At 40.3% G+C, this 20,096-nt stretch overlaps 1 protein-coding gene across 1 annotated transcript in view; it reads left to right on the top strand.

Moving 5' to 3' along the window:
- LOC134531063 (venom acid phosphatase Acph-1) overlaps window positions 1-20,096 on the top strand; it is an 86,314-nt gene that overhangs the window by 29,765 nt on the left and 36,453 nt on the right. The window contains exon 3 of the mRNA XM_063366581.1: window positions 13,599-13,838. Coding sequence (XP_063222651.1) covers window positions 13,599-13,838 — 240 coding nt within the window. The remainder of the gene's footprint in view (window positions 1-13,598; window positions 13,839-20,096) is intronic.

The following is a 20,096-nucleotide window of genomic DNA, read 5'->3' as shown; positions in this document are numbered from 1 at the left end:
AGCGATGTACATTGCTACAGGATGCTTTACGTGGTTAGAGCAGCACAGCCCACCTTATTCGTGCAAGAAGAGGAATAATATCTAGATGACAACCATCAGCCACATTTTCAAGGTAAACTTAATCAACTGTGTACCAGTTACACCTGCAATAAACCCTTAAAAACCATTAAATATAGTAATACTATTATAAGTTTATTTAAAATCATGTGCAACACACCGAATAATAGAAGAAAAATCGTTTAGGATACTACCCCTCAAGGATATTGGACATTTGTAAGAGAAACTAGGTTAGTTTAACTTCAATTTTATGTATTATTTGTTATCAATAGTGTAAATTAAACTGTTATAATATACTATTAAAACTAGGACATTCATTTATGTACATCTTGTATTTTATTAATCCCATATAAATATAACTTGAAACATGTGTAGAAACTTTATAGTATTATTGTTTAGTGAATTTTAACAAGAGTGAAAGTATTTTTATAAACATTTCTTGTCCAAAATCAAAAGGGCTTGGGACGCTGCTATTCCATATGGTTGCAGTGCAAGATGGCTGAAACTGAGGTAGGCCTACCCGACAGATAAGCCCTGACATAACTGGCACTCGAGCCCACCGCAAAACACAAAAAGCCTTTACCGCTTGGTGACAGCCAGGGCAGGTCTAGAATTCTAAAACATACATGGACATTCGTAATTTTGAATCTAAATTATTTAGGACTGGATGTAGGCATACACTCCAAACTGTTAACACTTTCAACATCAAACTAGTTCTAAGTAGGCCTATAACTATTATGGATCTCCATTAACTTGTAGTTCTAGGCCTACTCAAATACTTATGATGTCTTTATGCTGGGTCTCTCTGCTAAAGTGATCATATCATGTTTGCAAAACATGACTTACATGTATAAAAATACTTTCTAAAAATTAATATTTATTCCTTTCAGTAAAAAATTATATTTAGACCAGTAGAAAATAGAGCACATTTTTACAACACAGTGCCAACATAATAAAATTATGTGTTTCAGAGGAAATCTGCCATTAAAACTTGTATTGTATCAAAATTATAAATACTATAAAATATTAAGGTAAGTAGAGATTTGTAACAAAAAGTGCTAGTAGAATTTTATGAGCTACAATTATGAAAATTTTGCCTGTTCCCCTTCAGAAAAAATAAAGCCGAACAAGAGATGTCAACCTTGGTGCAAAGAGAGGTAATTCACTACAGTAAAATAATTTATAATATACATAGGGGAACTCGGGCAAATATGAGCATTTTAAGGAACGCTCCGAAAAAAACTTTATTTTAAAGTCGTTAAAGAATAAAATTAATACACCAAATATTACTTAAAATTGTTAACTCTCTTTCACCAAAAGTATTTTGGACATACACATTCCACGTGGAAGTAGCAACATAAATTTTACAAATATACAAACCTGCTCATATTACCCAGTTGTAGGGGTAATATGATCAAGTAGATTGGCAAATATGAGCAGTCATATTTAACTTGAAAGATACCTATATGACACATGGCATTATTATTTTAATACTGTCAGTAATATCATAACCAAGTACTAAAAATATATAACTTGTTCTTTTTAATTATATTGTAACAGAATAATAAAAGACTGAACTATCATAAAACATGTTTTATAGGGTGTACACACTTTTACACGTTTACCTACTTCGGATAGAAGGGATTATCTGCCTTTACGATTCATTTGCAGTTCTCACAAGAAAAAAAATCCGAGTCGAAATAACTTACACAATCTTCATGGTACCACTGGCTACATTTTTCACACCTGACCCATTGTTCACCATGGCGATCGTCCATAAAATTACCACCACAGACAGTGCACATGCAGTCCGAATCAGTCAATCTTCTTTTTTCATTAGAAACAGAAGTTTTAGACTTCCTTGACCTCATTTTCGCAAGTTTAAGTTTAGAAATCGCGTCAGCTGATGTGAGTTCTCTTGCTCTACCCCGTTTTCTACCTCTAGAATACCTCGTTCGTGTAAGAGATGGAAGAGGTAAAAGTGCTTTAACAGTTCTTCTAGGAGTTTCAGGTTCTTGGGCGTCTTGGTTGCACTTTGTTGGCGTTATCTGCTTGGAGGTAGAGAGAAGCTTGGAAGCTGTACTTGTATGTGGTTGTGATGTTGCAGAACTGCCCGCTGTAGGTTTGGCTTGTTGTAGGGTTTGACACGTTCTGGTTTTTTGATCTGTGCCTGAAATCACTTCTGAAATGAAAGCATGATCAGGAATAACATTTCGATTCACAGGCTACATACCTGTTGCACGAAACGAATTGGCTGCCAGACCGACTGACTGTTGCAACTCTCTCCCAAGCTTCCTTTACCAAGTCTCCGAATTCAACCTTGGTGAAAGATCTGCTATTCTGCCTAACGAAGCGACTGTAAGCATCGTAATAAGCTCGTTTCAGTGGCGAGAAGATTCCTTTATCTGCAGGTGTGTGGTGACAAGCAAAGCATACAACGACCATTTTCCACAGCAAAGTCAAAAAGTTTAGGGTTAGAACAATGCGAATCATGCCCATCCAAAATCCAAATGGCTGGCGACTCCTTGCTTATGCGGAAATAATCTACGAACTTCTTAATTACAACAAAGAAAATTGGTGCATTAATGTATGCAGACTTTTCATTTAGAAAAACTTCGCTTCCAGGAGGCAAATTTTCCTTCAAACCAACCACTGTACGCTTTCCTTTCATGATGATACAGGGAGGAAGGTACCCTTAGTTACCTGCTGCATTGAAGCAGTCTACCAAGGTTGTAGTTTCACCTTTCTCTTTCGGAGAAATCGCTTGAACGACTCTTCATCCTTTGGGTGCAACAACAGTAGTTGGTCTAGTGTTAAGTTGGAACCCACTCTCATCAATGTTGAATACTCTGGCAGCTCTATGTATCAAGTTCAACTCTTGCATCTTTTCCTAGAGAAGGTCAAAGAATACTCCAACTTCCAATTTTGTCATGGATAAAGCACGATTAATTGAAAGATTTCTTCTTTCCGTATTGAGAGATCTGGATGACGCTTGAGAAAGCTCCACAGCCAGTCCCAACTTGCCATACCTGCTTCCTTATTAAACCTATGCTGTAGTTTAAATTTTTCTGTTAAATTAAAAGCTAGTGCGCGTAACTGCATTCGGTTAAGGAAAAACCCATGTTCAGACAGGTATTTTACATGCTCAGTAAGGACTTCTTCAACTCGCTCCCCTAATTCAGGCTTGCGACCCAGTTTTCTTGGTTGAAGTCCTCAAGTTTCATCAGTAACGGAATTCAAATACCTCGTAATGTTTGGCGTGGAACATCGTAAACAGCAGCAGTACGATTCTCAGATATATTTCCGGTTCTAACAGCATTAACCGCTTTTTCCATAGATTCTGCCAACCACTTCTGGCGGGCAGCACTATTTCTTTGGAGGTCATAAGCCATTTGAAAGTAAAAATAAATTAGGATTAATTAATTTAAGGCACATTTATTTTCAACAATGTTGTGATTTATAGGCTACTATGTGAATTTGCATTAACACTTTGATGGTGTCGTGTTCTAAACGATTCCAGGTGTACATTCATATTTAAGGAACATTTTATACAATGCAGCAATGTAGTAAAACATAAGTTTTAGTTTTTAAGTTTATCTGCATAGGTGTCTTCCCTGAAAAAAACACAATTTTTCAAGGCTTGGCCATATTACCCATAGTGAAAAACAGCTGACCATATTACCCTGATTAGGCCTGCTCATATTACACTTTTGACTGCTTATTCTTTTATTAGACCTCAGCAGACAACCGTCAAAATAAACTACAAATCACATACATGAAAAGAGAGAGCAAATACCATGGTTTCACGGACGTACTCTAGAATTTTGTTGTGTTTAAGAGTAAGAAATATTTTTAACATTACTTTACACTTCATTTAACTACATATGCCAAAAATAATCAAGTAACAAAACATACATACCTTTGAATGACAATAAAACTCATTTGAAGAATAGCTGGAGCCTTGCATGTTACTTACAAAGCTAAAGCATACTACAACGCAGTGTTAACACCAGTCATTGATAGTAAAAAAAATCTCTTGCGATGTCGTGGTCAAAGAGGTTAAAGTTGCTCATATTACCCGACAGCTCATATTTGCCCGAGTTCCCCTACTATAAAAAACTAATACTTAGAGCTACAGTTAAAATATATTATTGTTTGTAATAGCTTAGCTCAAAGCCTCAAGATGAAATTAATAATCAGAGCTAATTTACAGAACTGCCACTTAGAAAATAAAGGTAAGAAATTAGTAATTACACACTTAATTTGTACTTAACCAATAAACTGAATAATACTGCATAAAAAATTAAGAACCAGAAATGAAAAGAAGTAAAAACTGCCAGTGTGGGCTTTTTATAATAGTGGATGTTACAATATCATGGATGGTTATGTATTTACTAAGCGGTACACCGATACAGATAACTATTACTTGTAACTTCCAATTACTATGAATTGCCAGTTCTTTGGAACTGATGATTATTTAAATGATTAATCACGCCGATAACCTACTCAGTAATAAAATAAAAAAGAGGGCAGCTACTGGACTGGGAATAATTGTAAACTGAAGAAAATGAGCCATAAATTTATTTTAGCTGAAGGGAAGTGTTGTGAATTTGGATGTCGAAATTATGAACAGCTAAGTATAAAAAACACATGCTCTGCCTGTAACATGATTACTGATAGCATGATGTCAGACACCTGCTGCAGGATTTCTGCTTTCTTGCATTCTTTTTCATCATTGTTTTAAATCACGATGAATGACTACAGTAGTACATATGGTGACATGTGAATTGACATGTTAACTGACATGTAAACAACTGAAGAAACTAAATTAATAGGAAACCATAGAAGTCTCATACAAGAACTGTTAAATTTGCTAGAATTATTTATTTTATATTTTATTTATTGCTCATTACTGCAGCAGAGGCATTTCTACTTCCTCGGACACCTAACCAGTTGTGCCTCTAATGGCTAGTTGCACCATTCTGCTCTTCGATCCACGATGATATGATCTTAGCCCAAGAATGATCTAGAGATCATTCCTCTGAACGTTGCCCCAACACTTACTGGGACTACACTATCTTTATTTGCGTGAACCGTACTTCCTACATTTTCAATCTACAACAACAGGCAGCAGCAGTGTCGAAGAAATGTTAGGTGCATTTCTATTGGCGGCTGGAACAATATGAAGTCGCTACAATCGTCACACGGCGAACAAATGATTGTTGAAATTTCCACAAGATAGCAGCACATAATGTTACTGCTTCATCTTCTGAATTTTAATAACTGAAAAAATTCTGGTATTTAAAAGTTAATATAAAACGAAACAGTCAGAAATACGAATAGGTTTTGACCATAAAAAGCTTCTATTTAAAATGGAAAGTTATCATGACAAAAATAATAGTTAAACATTAAACTAAAATAACAAACACTTCTAACATTTATAATTGAGTATTTAAAGTGAGAAGACATTACACTAGAATAAGTAAAATTTTGTTACACTATGTATGATCTGAAAAGATGCTCTAATATTTACGTTTGATTAAATTAACCTGCATAAAAACTGTGAATATGCCAGCCATGTCTGCTCCCGCAGTGTTGATTAGAGATCATTGCTATGATAAATTCACATATAAGTTCCCAATGATTTTTGCTCAGCGCTCACAACATAATGGTGCAACAGGAAATGTGGTCGAACGATGGTCAATCCAGCTTATGACTCGAGATCACGTCCAAACTCTGATGGTGCAACTGGCCATAAGTGAGAGTGACAGTACAGACATGCTGTGAACAAGCCTCTTTTGACAATTATTGGTCATAGGAATAGCAATAGTTTAAAAAAAAAAAATTATGTTACAAGATATTAAAACATTGTTTATGATATTGTTTCATTTGGATTAGGTTTGAATTTATATCCAGACCGTTCTGAAAACTTCTCAGCATTCTTGCTAAAGTGTCACCCTGAGACATTTTTATTATTCTATTTCAGTGGCAGATACCGTGGCAATTGTAGCCCGAATCCACAGTGTGTGACAACAGTACCAAGAAATTGGCAAACTTGAAAAGTATACATACTGTTACGATTTACCGCAGGTTCGTAAAGGAAAGGCCAATTAAAGATTTTTATCACACACACAGTTTTATTTATTGCTACTGCCTACTTATGTCACTTACAAATAATCTAAAATGGCAATTAATCAAAGGTACTTTAAAAAAAAATGTTGATTCCTCCAGTTACTCGTTTCTCACAATCCACACGCCTCGCTGGGCCGCACCTCTGGCGTAACTCTCGCCGCAGCACCCCTCGTGGTCCTCCGTCGCCACACTCCGCCGCCGCCGTCGCACTTCCCCTTCGCCGAGATCCCACTCGACGCCTCGCTCGGAACTTCGCTCGGGACTCTTCCGCACCCGCGGCACTATCGCCCAGAAACTTCGCCGCCGGAAAAGTCCCGACTCCACTCACTCTCTCACTCCCTGCCCTGAAACCTTCGTCCAAGGACTTCGCCACTCTGCCGCACCCGCGGCACTATCGCCCCAGAAGCTCCGCTGCGGAAAGGCTCCTGCCTGAACTCTCTCTCTCTGAACTCCACTCACTCCCTCCAGGCCGCCGTCCTTGTTTTATCTATCAGCTGCCGCAATTTCCAGAACTTGCAAGCGCGGCCGGGGCCAGTCGCGTCATTCCGTGCCGACCCGACGGCAGAAATCTCTCGAAACACGTGTCGACGGCTCGCGTAACTCCACAGCTGTCAGGTTTCAGTTATGTGTCAAAGTCAGGGCGCCGCGCGGTATGTGAGGACTGGAGGGAGAGGAAGCGGCGTCCCAGGTGCGCACTGCACATATCATGTTACGGCGGCATGTGATGCAGCCCAGCTAGCTCTGCACGTGCGCGTGACGTGGCCTTGCTCACATTCGTAACATTGCCCCCTCCTTAAACCTGTTCGTCCCTTCTTCATTTCCTCTAGACTATTATTTGACTCACTCTTCTTTTCTTCTTCATGGTGGTTCTTACTTTCCTTCCTTTCACTCTTCATTTCTTCTGTGAAGTTCTTCATACTGGTTACAATTTCTTTGTTACAGTTAATCATACTGGCTAACTTTTCGTTACAGTTCTTCATACTGGCTAACATTTCTTCCAGGGCAACCCTTATCTCCCTGTATTGCTCGACAGTAAACCCTTCAGCAGCCATTTATCTCTAAAACGTTTACAAATTGATTAACATGAATAATTAATAAGTCAATATTGGCGACTTCGTTCACGTAGAATATATGAGAATGGTTCATATTGTTACAATTTACCGCGGGTTCGTAAAGGATAGCCCAATTAAAGATTTTATTACACACACAGTTTTATTGATGTCCACTACTTATATCACTTACAATTAATCTTATAAAATTGCCAAATAATCAATTGCACTTAAAAATGTTGCTTCACCAGTCACTCGTTACTTACAATCCACACACCTCGCTGGGCCGCACCTCTGGCGCAACTCTTGCCGCAGCGTCCCTCGTGGGTCTCCGCCACGGGATCCCGTCGCCTCACTCCACCGCCGCCGACGCACTTGCCTTCGCCGAGATCCCACTCACGCCTCGCTCATAACTTCGCTTGGAACTCCGCCGCGCCCGCGACACTATAACCCGGAACTGAACTCTTCGCCCTGGAACCTTCGTCCAGGGACTTCGCCGCTCTATCGGCCGGAAACTCCGCCGCGGGAAAGCTTCCGACTCCACTGAACTCACTCACTCCCTGCCCTGGAACCTTCGTCCAAGGACTTCCCCACTCTGCTGCACCCGCGGCACTATCACCCCGGAAGCTCCGCCGCGGAAAGCCTCCCGTCTGAACTCTCTCTCTCTGAACTCTACTAACCCCCTGCGCTGACGACCTCGGGCATATATCTAGGCCCCGGCGCAATTACAGAACTCACGAGAGCGGTCAGGGCCAGTCGCGTCATTCCGAGCCGTCCCGACGGCAGAAATCTCTCGAAACACGTGTCGGTGGCTCACGTAACTCCGCAGCTGTCCGGTTTCAGTTATGTGTCAAAGGCAGGGCGCCGCGTGGGGAGTGGTGGGAAGGAAGGGGGAAAGCGACAATCCTTGTTATCTTCCAGGCACGCGCGGCGGATATCATGTTGCGGCAGCCGCCAGCCAGCTCTGCACCTGCACATGTCTCGGCCTTGCTCACATTCGTAACATTGCCCCCTCCTTAAACCTGTTCGTCCCGAACAGGTAATGCATCTCCTCCTGGAGGACTCCATGCTACTCAAAGTTTAGGCCTCCTGCCTTTCTTCCATCGCGGGCTGTACAGTCTCACCAGATAACCCTCTCTCTCATTAGATGTAGCTTCTCTTGTCACCCGGCGACACTTCTGCGTCGCAGATGCCCCATGTCTTTCATCCAGCTGCCCGAGCCGGGCCGACCGTTGCTTTGGACGGATCCGATACTCTTGAGTGCATTGCTTGTTGCCTTCCAACAGTTTCCTTGTTTCTTCCCTTTTTCTCTCCATTTCTTCTCTCGCAGCTACTTGTTCGCACATTTCTTCCCGGCTCTTCTTAGTCTCTTCTTGGTTACTCGTGCCCTCTTGGTTCTTCTGAGTCTCACCTCCACTGCACTTAGTTTCTGCTTGTACCCTCTTCATGACTCCTTGTGTTCTCATTTTCTCTTCTCGGTCTTTCTTACCCTGTTCTTGGTCTTTCTTCACCTCTTCTTGGTCTTCCTGCACCTCTTCTTGGTCTTTCTTTTTTTTCTTTGCACTTCTCTATCTCTTCTTGACTCATGTACATCTCTTCTCGGCTTTTCTCTTGGCATTTTCCCCTCTCTCTTTGGTTTATCTTCATTTCTTCTTGTTCAATATTCCTCACTTTGTAACTCATCTTCACTACTGCTGTGCTTTTCTTCAGCTTTTCATTCATCTTCATGTCCTGGCTGTTCTCCTCTCCTTGGCTAATTTCCTTTTCGCTGTTCTCTTGGCTGTTCTCTTCACTGTTTTCCTCTTGGCAGTTATCCTCTTGGCTGGACTCCTCTTCGCTGGTCTTCTCTTCGCTGTTCTTCTCTTCGCTGTTCTTCTCTTCGCTGTTCTTCTCTTCGCTGTTCTTTTCTTCGCTGTTATTCTCTTCGCTGTTATTCTCTTCGCTGTTATCTTCTTGGCTGGTCTCCTCTTGGCTTGTCTTCTCTTCGCTGTTCTTCTCTTGGCCAATATTCTATTCGCTGTTCTTCTCTTCGCTGTTTTTCTCTTGGCTGTTTTTCTCTTCTAGGCTTATCTTCACTTCAGTCTTCATTTTATTCTTCATTTCTTCCTGGCCATTCTTCATTTCATCCTGATCCTTCTTCATTTAATCTAGGCTATCATTTGACCCGCTCTTCGTTTCTTCATTATAGTCCTTACTCTCATTATTTTCACTCTTCACTTATTTCGCAGAGTTCTTCATACTGGTTCTCCATGCCATCATGTCATTCACCATTTCTTCCAGGAGAACCCTTATCTTCCTGATATCTTCTACATTTAACTCTTCAGCAGCCATCTCTCTATAAAGCATTTACTAATTAAACAACCTAAACATTTTGTAACTGAATCCTAAATCTATTAATTAGGGCTATCCCACTTCTGACACCAAAATGTTACGATTTACAGTGGGTTCGTTAAGGATAGCCCAATTAAAGATTTCTATCACACACACAGTTTTATTTATTGCCACTACTTATGTCACATACAAATAATCTAAAATGGCAATTAATCAATTGTACTTAAAAAAAAAAAAATGTTGCTTCCTCCAGTCACTCGTTTCTCACAATCCACACGCCTCGCTGGGCCGCACCTCTGGCGTAACTCTCGCCGCAGCACCCCTCGTGGTCCTCCGTCGCAGGACTCCGCCGCCGCCGTCGCACTTCCCCTTCGCCGAGATCCCACTCGACGCCTCGCTCGGAACTTCACTCGGGACTCTTCCACACCCGCGGCACTATCGCCCAGAAACTTCGCCGCCGGAAAAGTCCCGACTCCACTCACTCACTCACTCCCTCCCTGCCCTGGAACCTTCGTCCAAGGACTTCGCCACTCTGCCGCACCCACGGCATTATCGCCCCGGAAGCTCCGCTGCGGGAAGGCTTCCGCCTGAACTCTCTCTGAACTCCACTCACTCCGCCGCGCGGGGTGTGAGGGCTGGAGGGAGGGGAAGCGAGAAGAGTCTAGCGACAGCAATGCTACCTTCCTGCAACTGCCGCACCGCTTACGCTCGTTCCGGGGCCGGCTGCCGCACCGCTCAGGCTCGTTCCGGGGCCGGCGGCACGATCATATATGTCATCTGAAACTTCCAATTATTAAATGTGGTCTCGTGGCTGAGCGACGGTTCGAATCTCGGCAGGTACGAACTTTTTTTTGTACTTGTAAAAATAAATACGATCACGTAACATTTCAAAAGTAATAAATATTTTTGAATAATGAATGCAAATAAAAGTATATTTATTAATTAAATTGTAATTTTCATGTAAGGACATGATAAAAAATGGTCAATTAGGTTAGGTTAGCTACATTATAAATACTTTAAAACTTTGTGGACGGTTGATTTGGTTAGGATAGCTACATTAAAGATACTGTGAAATCATGTAAACTGTTTCCTAGCGCTGGATAGCTACATATTAAAAAGTTATTTGCTAAGCAACCATAAAATGATTTTACAGTAATTTTCATGTAGCTATACTTACCTAATATAACCAACCATCCACTAAACAGTCTATGTGGCATTTTTATACTGGAGAGAAAAAACGCGCGCTTAAAAATAAAAAACATCCAGGGGGTAGGCGCTCCCGATCGGCTAACTTCGGAAAGGATCGGCATTTGCGGCCAGTTGCAGGAAGGTAGCATTGCTGTCGCTAGACTCTTGTGGGAAGCGGCGACCCAGGTGCGCACTGTACATATCATGTTACGGCGGCATGTGATGCAGCCCAGCTAGCTCTGCATCTGCGCGTGATGTGGCCTTGCTCACGTTCGTAACAGTATCATCCCAACAAGGAAGTGCTTATTTGCTACCTTACCCGAATGTCTCTAAAAACTTTATTTTATCACGTTATCTTATGTCCACTCTTTTACGATTCAATAAGTATGATTTTATTAGCTCATACAGTTTTCTTCGGATTCCATTAAGATTCAAATTTTGAAGCAACATTTATGATCTACAAGATCGATGGTTCAAGGCAAATTTAAAAAAAGATGCTTCATTTCCTCTGTTCAAAATATCTCAAACCTGACCAGTGAAGTTATTACATTTATTGTTGATTTTTTTTAGTTACGCTGATAACTTTTAAGAAATGACTGTCTCACAGGAAAGAAAAACGATTATTTACTATAAATTAATCTAAAATATTTTTGCAACAATGGGGTCGATAGTTTGCTACATATTGTGGATTTTCCTTTTTATAATGTTTTTTTTTTTTTTTTCAAGCACTAAGCCTAACAAAAAAGATTCATCAACATTTTTAATGGCTTTGAAATGTGATGTACAGCCACGTTTATCATTTTGTTAGATCTGCCATAGACATCAGACGAATATGATATTAACTTATTAACAATTAAATTATATCTTTTATTTTCTTGTGTGTAAAAATATATAGGTTTATTGTAAGAGCGGCAGTTACTTTTCATATCCTAGATAGCTTTCATCATTTGACTGTTCTTTATTGCATTAAATGTGTCATCTACATTTGTAAGAACATATTAAATTCTGAAACAATCAGATCACTGTTTTTCATTACTTTAAAACTTGTTTCTAGTTTATTTATTTCAAGTTTTATGTTCCTACCCAGTTCAGAGTTGATAATTTTCTGTGTGGTTGTTGTTTTAATGACAATTTTGACACATTTCTTTAATGTGCAACCTCTTAAGTTACATAATTTTTTGGAATTATTAACTTTCACTCTCTATTTTCTCACTGAAGGCGGATAGCGTTACTTTTCAAATTTTTACAGATAGCAGACTTTATGTGAAGAATGCAGTATCCAGAAACTTGCTGTTCACTTCAAGTATGTTATGTTTACGGCCCCACCTACCTGGACACAAACACGGTGTGCAGAGCTTCACACGAAACCACGCCATTTAAAAACTACTCAGGATATCTGACTGGGGTCTGCTTGCGAAAATAATTTTAGAATACACTGGGGGCAGATGAGTAGTTCTGTTTCAGTATTACGTTTCTAAACTGTATCTTTAGAAGAGTGAAAATTGTTGAAACGTGGGTTTTCAGAATCATACTCTCGGTACGGATTTATAAACTTGCAAAACGCCTTTATGTTCAATTCTTTTCCATATAATATCATGGTTAACGCTCATAATTCATAGTTGGCCTATACACAACGAGAAGACTGCGTGTCAGTCCAGAGTCTTGCGCTTATAGGCGACACCACGCTAGAAGAAACAGCGAGCGTCGCACTTATCATTCCGCCTCACTAACACAAATACATCCTTGAGTCATGATTAAGCGGGGCTCTTGACTGTGACAGTCCTTGACTTCGCAAGCAATAGGGTTTTAACTTGCCGGGTTTGTGTGAGAGTCCTTGGCTTCGCAAGAAATAGGGATTTAACTTGCCGGGTTTGACGGTATCTCCGCACTAGGTACCCTCCGTCCTCTCCCTACAGTAGTGTCGATCGAGGGGGGGGTGGGGGGGGGGGTTTTCCAGACCCTCCCCTCCAGAATTAAATTTTAAAAAACTAGTGAAGAAAGATTAAGAAAATTAGAGCAACTAAGCTACATAAGGTTACTGAAAGTTTTATTTGGAAGGATAATTGTAATCTTTGTAGTGGACTATAATAATGCATTTCCTCCTGCATCTGGCCCAACATGCTTCATACACAGAAGCAGGAAATTGTGTTTGCAAGAAGATTATATTTAATGCCGGTTTACACACATGTTACAGTGTCTTTGATACAAACATGACATGTGTATTTCATATATATATTTATTTCTTTATTCATTATTTGTATAACAAAACATCAAACAATTGACAAGAAAAAATTATCAGCCCCAAATTGAATAAAATCATAAATATAAAATATTTTAAAAAATTAGAAATGTATTACTTAAATTTATATATGTAAATGTGGGACTTCTAAAACTCTAATGTTCCCTGATATTTCAGTTTGACAATTTTCTTTTAAAAATAAATTAAAATATTCTCATAAAAAAAATAGGCGCGTGGACTTTTGTAAGCGCGTTAGAAGTTGTACATACTTGTAATAAAAAACTAACAAGAAATTTGCTTTCAAATAATTAATATAAATAAAATAATAAAAGGACTGGAGCGACATTATCTATAAATACGGTTGGTAAAGTATAAATTCAATCAAATTAGAACATTTTAAATAAATACTCAGTATACATGTGTATAAAACTAATTAATTTAGTAAAATAATGGATATACATTTTAATCAACAATGAAATTCAGTAAACATGCTGAATGTTTATTCTAAACTATTTGAACACCGCCGACACGAGCTCCCTAGAGCCACAGTGGCTTGGAGGTGTTTGCAGAGGAGCTACGGCGAGAGGCTGTGACGTGTGCAGGAGGGCAAGCGGCAGCAGTACGAGCAGGGCCGCTTCCTGCGGGCGCGCTACGGCTCGCTGCTCGGCGACTACTACTCGCCCGACATCGTGGCGATGCAGTCGACCGGGGTGGACCGCACGCAGATGTCGGCGCAGCTGGAGGCGGCGGGCATGTGGCGGCCCGTGGGTTGGCAGCGCTGGAACCCTGACCTGGACTGGCAGCCGGTGCCCGTGTACAGCCAGCCGCTCAGCCACGACACGGTAAGTCACGGTATGTCACCTACCAATATGGCGGCCGTTTGTTTACAAATGTATCAACTCTACCTCTATTGCAGGTTAAATTGGAGAAAAATGTCAACTCATATAATTACATTATTGTAATATTAATATTCGTTTTGGACTTTAAATACATACAAACATATTAACAAGTAATATTTTGATCTAATATTCTTCCAAACAGCGTAACTACAGTAGTTATACAATCAGCCTAGAAAAGCTGTTACAAATATAAACAAACTTCCGCCATATTGGTATGTGAAAATCATAAAAACACGGGGGGAGGGGGGGGGGGGAACTTATTTACGTCTGACGGCTGTACTCCATCTGTATCCTTTCTTAATCTCTGTTATTTCACCGCAGGGGGGGGGGGGGGGGCAACTGAATAGACGGAATGTGACTACATACTTATAAAAATTTGTACGGTTGAGAAATGCCAACATCAAAAATTAAGTTTTAAATATAAAGAAAACAGAGAAATTTCTTAAACATAATGACTTAAAAAAATAATTGTATCATTATTCATAGCTCAGAATTTATGGAATTGGTTTATTAACGGAGTCGAGCATTGAGTATAATTGCAAACTATGTATTATAATTTGGAATTTCTTTTGACAATGTTCCATTATCTTAGTAGTAATGAAATAAGCATGGCTGTCATGTGCACATATGAAGACGTGCGCACGTGTGCATGTTTTTCAATAATGATACTTTGCGGCTATGCAGTTTTTCTTATAGTTTTGAAAAATATATAAACCACTATAGTCTTGCTTGTTCCGTATTGTTAAATCGATAACGTAAAACCTTTATGGTAAATATTCCCAGCAACAAACGACAAAAAAATATATATCAAGATAGCCAACTTTTTCTTTTTGAAAAGTTATAGACTTTTAAGTTGTAAGGTTGCCGATGAATACCGCATAGTTTGCTGATTTTCAAAGAAAAAAAAAGCTTTATTTATAGCATTGAGTTGGGACTCTTAATTTTACTTGCTTTGTGATGTCACCTCACAACACCGCGAATTTAGGCCTACTAAAGGAAACAATAGTCTCTGTTGGTTGTAGGCCTACTGCGGGAAATTATCACTTTCTGATCGTTTGTTGCAACTCGCAGTGTGTAATAGTGGTAACTGTCAGTTTTAGGTAGATTTCGAAGAAATAATACCTATTGAAGCCGTTACCGTAGTGCAACTTACGGAAAGTTTTTATAAAGTTTTTCGTTTCATGGTCCATAGACCCCAAAACCATCGTCAACTCTAAAGTGTGTGTATATGTATATGTATCACATATTTATGGACACTATAACTGCCGTAATTTGGCACAAATAACTTCAAACTGATACTAAAATATAGTAATGGGAAATCTCGGTCGAGTTCGTTATTGGGTAAAATCTAACCTGAGAAGTAGGAATGGGAAAGGTTTTATGAAAAACAAAAAAAAAATCGTTATAACTCTCATAATATGATGAAAAAAAAAACCTTTAAACGTATTATACCTAATATGAATATAACTAAAAACTTAGGTCTACGTAAATATTTGAAACGACCAACTATAAATGCAAGGGGTAGAAAAAAAGAGTCAGGGAACAAAAATTCATAACTCCCTTAGTAGGCACAATATAATATCCGTTCATTATTTGTAAATATTATAATTTTATCCAAAACTTTTGCTAAACCCATATTTTTTGATAAACGTACTGTTATCTCCTACAGAAACTCGAACAGAGTTGCCAAGGGAGATAGGGTGGGTTTTTATCTTGCGAAGAAACTTAAACAGTTTTGTGTACAAGACGCTTTTATTGATTATAATATAGCGCACGACAAACATGCAAACTTGGTACCGATACGTCGCCGTTTGCTTCAATAGCTGAAACAGGTTAACTGCAAATGGCTGACGATCTCTGTGAACACAAATTACACACTTTTAATTTGATGCAATAATCTCGTAATAACAACAAATAATCCTGACATTTAGCGATTAGCTATGTCAACAAACAATGTAATTTATGTATTCTATATTCTTTGAATTAATTTACTGATACTTCCAAAGTTGCAAACTATACTTAACTTTACTCAATTACACACTATCTTTATCTGACACACAATTTAGAACATACACTTGCATTAGACTTAGACCTACGCCGCGAGTTTGGGTCCGCCCTCCATTTATATAATAAACATTTAAGTCCGATCCCTAGTGGCGCTTTCGCCTACACACTATTGAGGTGCGGCCAACTCGTCGTCTTTATAGTTCCGGTTATCTGGCGTCTCAGTCCTGTCTCTATCAATTTACTACTCTATGTTCTAAGTCAATTCCGGGTAAGTTCGCCAACACTGCCTATAAACACCTCTTCGCCGTATGCGGACGACGTCGATGTTGACTTCCACTCTCGTTGCGCCGACTCGCTCCTTCGCCACTCGCTGAGCGAGTGTCCCTAATCAAAAGTCTGCTCCCTTCACTATTTTCCTTCAGGGGGTATTCGCCCACCCCTGAGGACTTCAAATTTGATTAGCAGCTTTTCACAAAATTACTCGCCGAGCGAGTTCCTACTCGCTCCTGGCGGGTATTGGTGGAGAGTCATGGCGTCTGAGGTTAAGTCCGTTTCTTCGTGGTATGTCGTCCTGCGGCTAAGTCCCGTTCCAGAGTGAAAAGTTAAAGTTCCACATACGGCTTTGTTGAAATTCGCCTAAGTCCCACCTCGGCTGCGGATGGACGTGATAAGACTCCGGAGGTGACGGCGCGGCCGCCACAGGCTGAGTCCAGTTGGTGTCTGTCTCTCGTGGCGGAGCAGCGATTCCCTTCTGCCCCTGGTGCGGATTTGTCTAAGTCGGCAGCGTCGTGGTGTAGTGAAGTCCCGGGCGTCGTGGGCGATGGCGGCAGCGTGACGAACTGTTGTCTTCTTCGGAGCGGTGGTAAGCCGAAGCCTCTGGCTGGCAGCCAGGCACCTTCTGCTTGCTGCTTGCTAACAAACCCGTATTTATACCCGGCGAACCCTGAGTGACATTATCAAGTGCCAATCAGCACAGACTTAAAGTGACATCATCTAGAGCCAATCAGCGCTCACTGCGTTGTTGCTAAGGGCTCGGTCGCTTGTGAGCCTCGGGTTTCCTGGGTTCTAAAGGTTATGCAACCTCTTAGACTCCCGTGTATTGCAGTTGTCCTGCCTTTTGGGGAATTCTCGTTGCTTTGCATTGCTCTATGGGTTAAAAAACATTGCGTGGAATCCATGAGCACAGAAGTGAAACTTATTGCTTATTTGGTATTGTTAGAGATAAATTATTAGTATTTTTAATTGAACAAAAATAATGATTGGGAATAAAAATAATGTGGGTATGATCTGAAATAATAAAAAATACTCTCATAAAACTTTTTTTTTCAATACCGATTTCCAAAAGTAATAAAATTAATATAACATACATGAAAGAACAATATTTTCTTGTAAAGATGGCCCGTAGCACAGTGCACGACAATAAGCTCAAACCCCGCTGGGATGCCCTCTGCCCAAATACTCCTTTACTAGGTGCCAGCAAGTTGGCAGCGTCAGACACAGACGGGTCCCTACCGCCGCGACCCGCCTATCCCTGCAGCATGGCGGGGTTCAACCTGAGCCGCACGCCGCCACGTGGAGCCCGCTCAAGGCTGCTCCAGCGATCACCGCCCGCGCCAACAGCCCCGGGGTGGGGATAGCTCGACACGCCACCCCCAAGAAACAACCGCACATATGCAAGTGCGCGAGTGCGCAAGAGCGCAAGAGCTCCCAATGCTCGAGTAGGTAAAGTGCGCGAGCGCGCGAGTGCGCAAGATGGCAAAAGCGCAAGTGTGCCAGTGTGCAAATGTGCGAGTGTGCAAGTGTGCAAAAATATGAAAAATTGTGCAAAAGTATGCAACAGTGTGCAAAAGTATATAAAGGTGAAAAATAAATAAATATAAGTGTATTAAAGTGAATAAAAGTGTTTAAAAGTGTGTAAAGGTGTGTACAATTGAGAGCAAATTTTTTGTAAATGTGTGTGTTAAAGGCTGTGTTAAAAGCTGTGTGAAAGTGTATGAATAGTGCGGGGAAAAGTGTGCGTAAATTAGTATGTATAATTGTGTTAATGTGTGTGTTAAAGTGTGTGTTAAAGGCTTGTTAAAGGCTGTGTAAAATTATGCGTAAAAGTGTTTCTAAAAGTGTGTATTAAAGTGTGTGTTAAATGCTGTGTAAAAGTGTGTTTAAAACTGTGCGTTAAAGTGTGTGTATAAAAGTGTGTGCAAAAGTGTGTACCGTGCTGTCTCCTCTGCTGGTTCCCCCACCACGTACCTAACTATTCCCCCTCTTCGCCCGGTTCCCCAACACAAGCCTATTTTCCCCCTCCTATCCCGGTTCTGCCACCACATGCCTAGCTATTTCCCCTCATGCGATGGAATTTTCATAAAGCTCTAAAATTGTTACCCCCTCAGCATAGAAGTTTAACTTCAAAATCAGAGTTAGAATTTTTTGTAGAATAATACTGTCTGTGCCATTTACATTGCTAAGTCCGTGCTTATTTATTGTAAAACCTAAAAATATTATCTACAACTTGCGTTTAAAAAAAATTTATACATCCAAACATTACTGAAAGAGGTGGAAAAAACAAGATTTGAAGGACAAAAAAATTCATAACTCCTTGAGTAGACACACTATTAAATCCGTTCAATTTGTTTGTAACCCTTATAACTATTATGTAAAACTTTTGTCTGAAACGTTTTTGATACAACTAACCATTGCTGCCATTGTGGGGGGGGGGGGGGGGGGAATAAACTGTGGTTAAAGGATAAAATGTTAGTAACTCCGTTAGTAAGCACACCAGTAGTATATATTGGCTGGAGCTGGGACTTTAGTCGGTGCGAGGAGCGAGTAGTGGGTCAATGACCGACCGACCTCTGATGTCACGGCGACCATCTTGAATGGCCTTGGCCTTTGACCTTGACCTTGGCCGCCATTTTGGATCTGTAATTTTTTTTCCATCATCTTGGACTATAAAAACATTGCAATTTTCGTTGTGGCCGCCATCTTGAATTCTAGGAGCATTCCACTTTTCATAACAGTCCCATTTTGATAATCCGTAATTTTAAAGCTAGAAAATCAGAAAAAAATTAATTAAATTAAATTTTAACTTAAACGTACCTATGCCATGGTGTCTTTGGTTCGAACCTGGTGAAGGGACCTCCACCACTAATTCCAAGACATATTACATCAGCCAGTATGACATCATGGTGGCCATCTTGTTTTCGTCTGGTGAATGCCGCCATTTTGGATCCAAAATTTTTTTTCATCTGCTAGAGGGTGCTGCCACAATATTAATACAATTTTTATCTGCTAGAGTACAGGGATCATTTATTGCTAAGGTGCTCACCATTTTGTTAGCCATCTTGGCTGCCATCTTGGAAATCTGAAATATTTAAAATTTAATTTTTAATTTTTAAATTTTTGGCCATTTTCGTTCCTGAACCACAGAATCTGTAGACTGGAATTTGTAGCTCGAAAAGCGAGTTTACGAGTCCTGCATCGATGTGAGTTTTTTTTTGTTCTTACTTCTTTATGTCATTATGCACAACTGAGCCGAAAGTAAAACTTTTTTTTATATACAATTTCTTCAGTACCATGCAAGTCATCAATCAAGAAGTGTGTTTGCCCGTGCAAATCACGCAAGATAACGAAGCCAAAACACGAAAATATTGACATGGCTCGTTATTGCCTTCTACCACACGATGCATTATGGCAAGGCCGTCCAATTGTGACAAAATATATGTTCTACTGAGTCTTCTGGAGGAACCAGACGGTCTTCGGTTCGAAAACGTGTACCTCTATTCCAAGATGATAAAACTGCCAAAGTACCAGCACTTTATCGCGATTCTACGATCCGTGGAATGCCTGGAGTATTTTCCCTTTACTGATAATGCAAAAGTATTTTCTCCTAGCGAAACAGGCGCCAACTCCAGTAGTATATAATAGGGCATCTGGGGACTGGCGCTGGCGCGTGGTGAGTGGTGACGACCGAGCTCTGACGCCACGTCCATCTCTGACGTCACGGCGACCATCTAAGATGGCCTTGACATTTGAACTTGACTTTATACCATGACCTTGGCGGCCATCTTGGAGAAGGAATTTCGTCTTGATTATTAGTGTTTCTCAGATGTCTCACAGGTTATTATAATATGACTGAGTCATGTCATTTTATTCAGAGTTAAATTTAATGAATTGGATTATTGCTACTAAATTATCACT

Source organism: Bacillus rossius, chromosome 3, assembly GCF_032445375.1.
Source record: "Bacillus rossius redtenbacheri isolate Brsri chromosome 3, Brsri_v3, whole genome shotgun sequence".
NCBI classification, from domain to species: domain Eukaryota; kingdom Metazoa; phylum Arthropoda; class Insecta; order Phasmatodea; family Bacillidae; genus Bacillus; species Bacillus rossius.
This window is presented reverse-complemented; position numbering and strand designations above follow the sequence as displayed.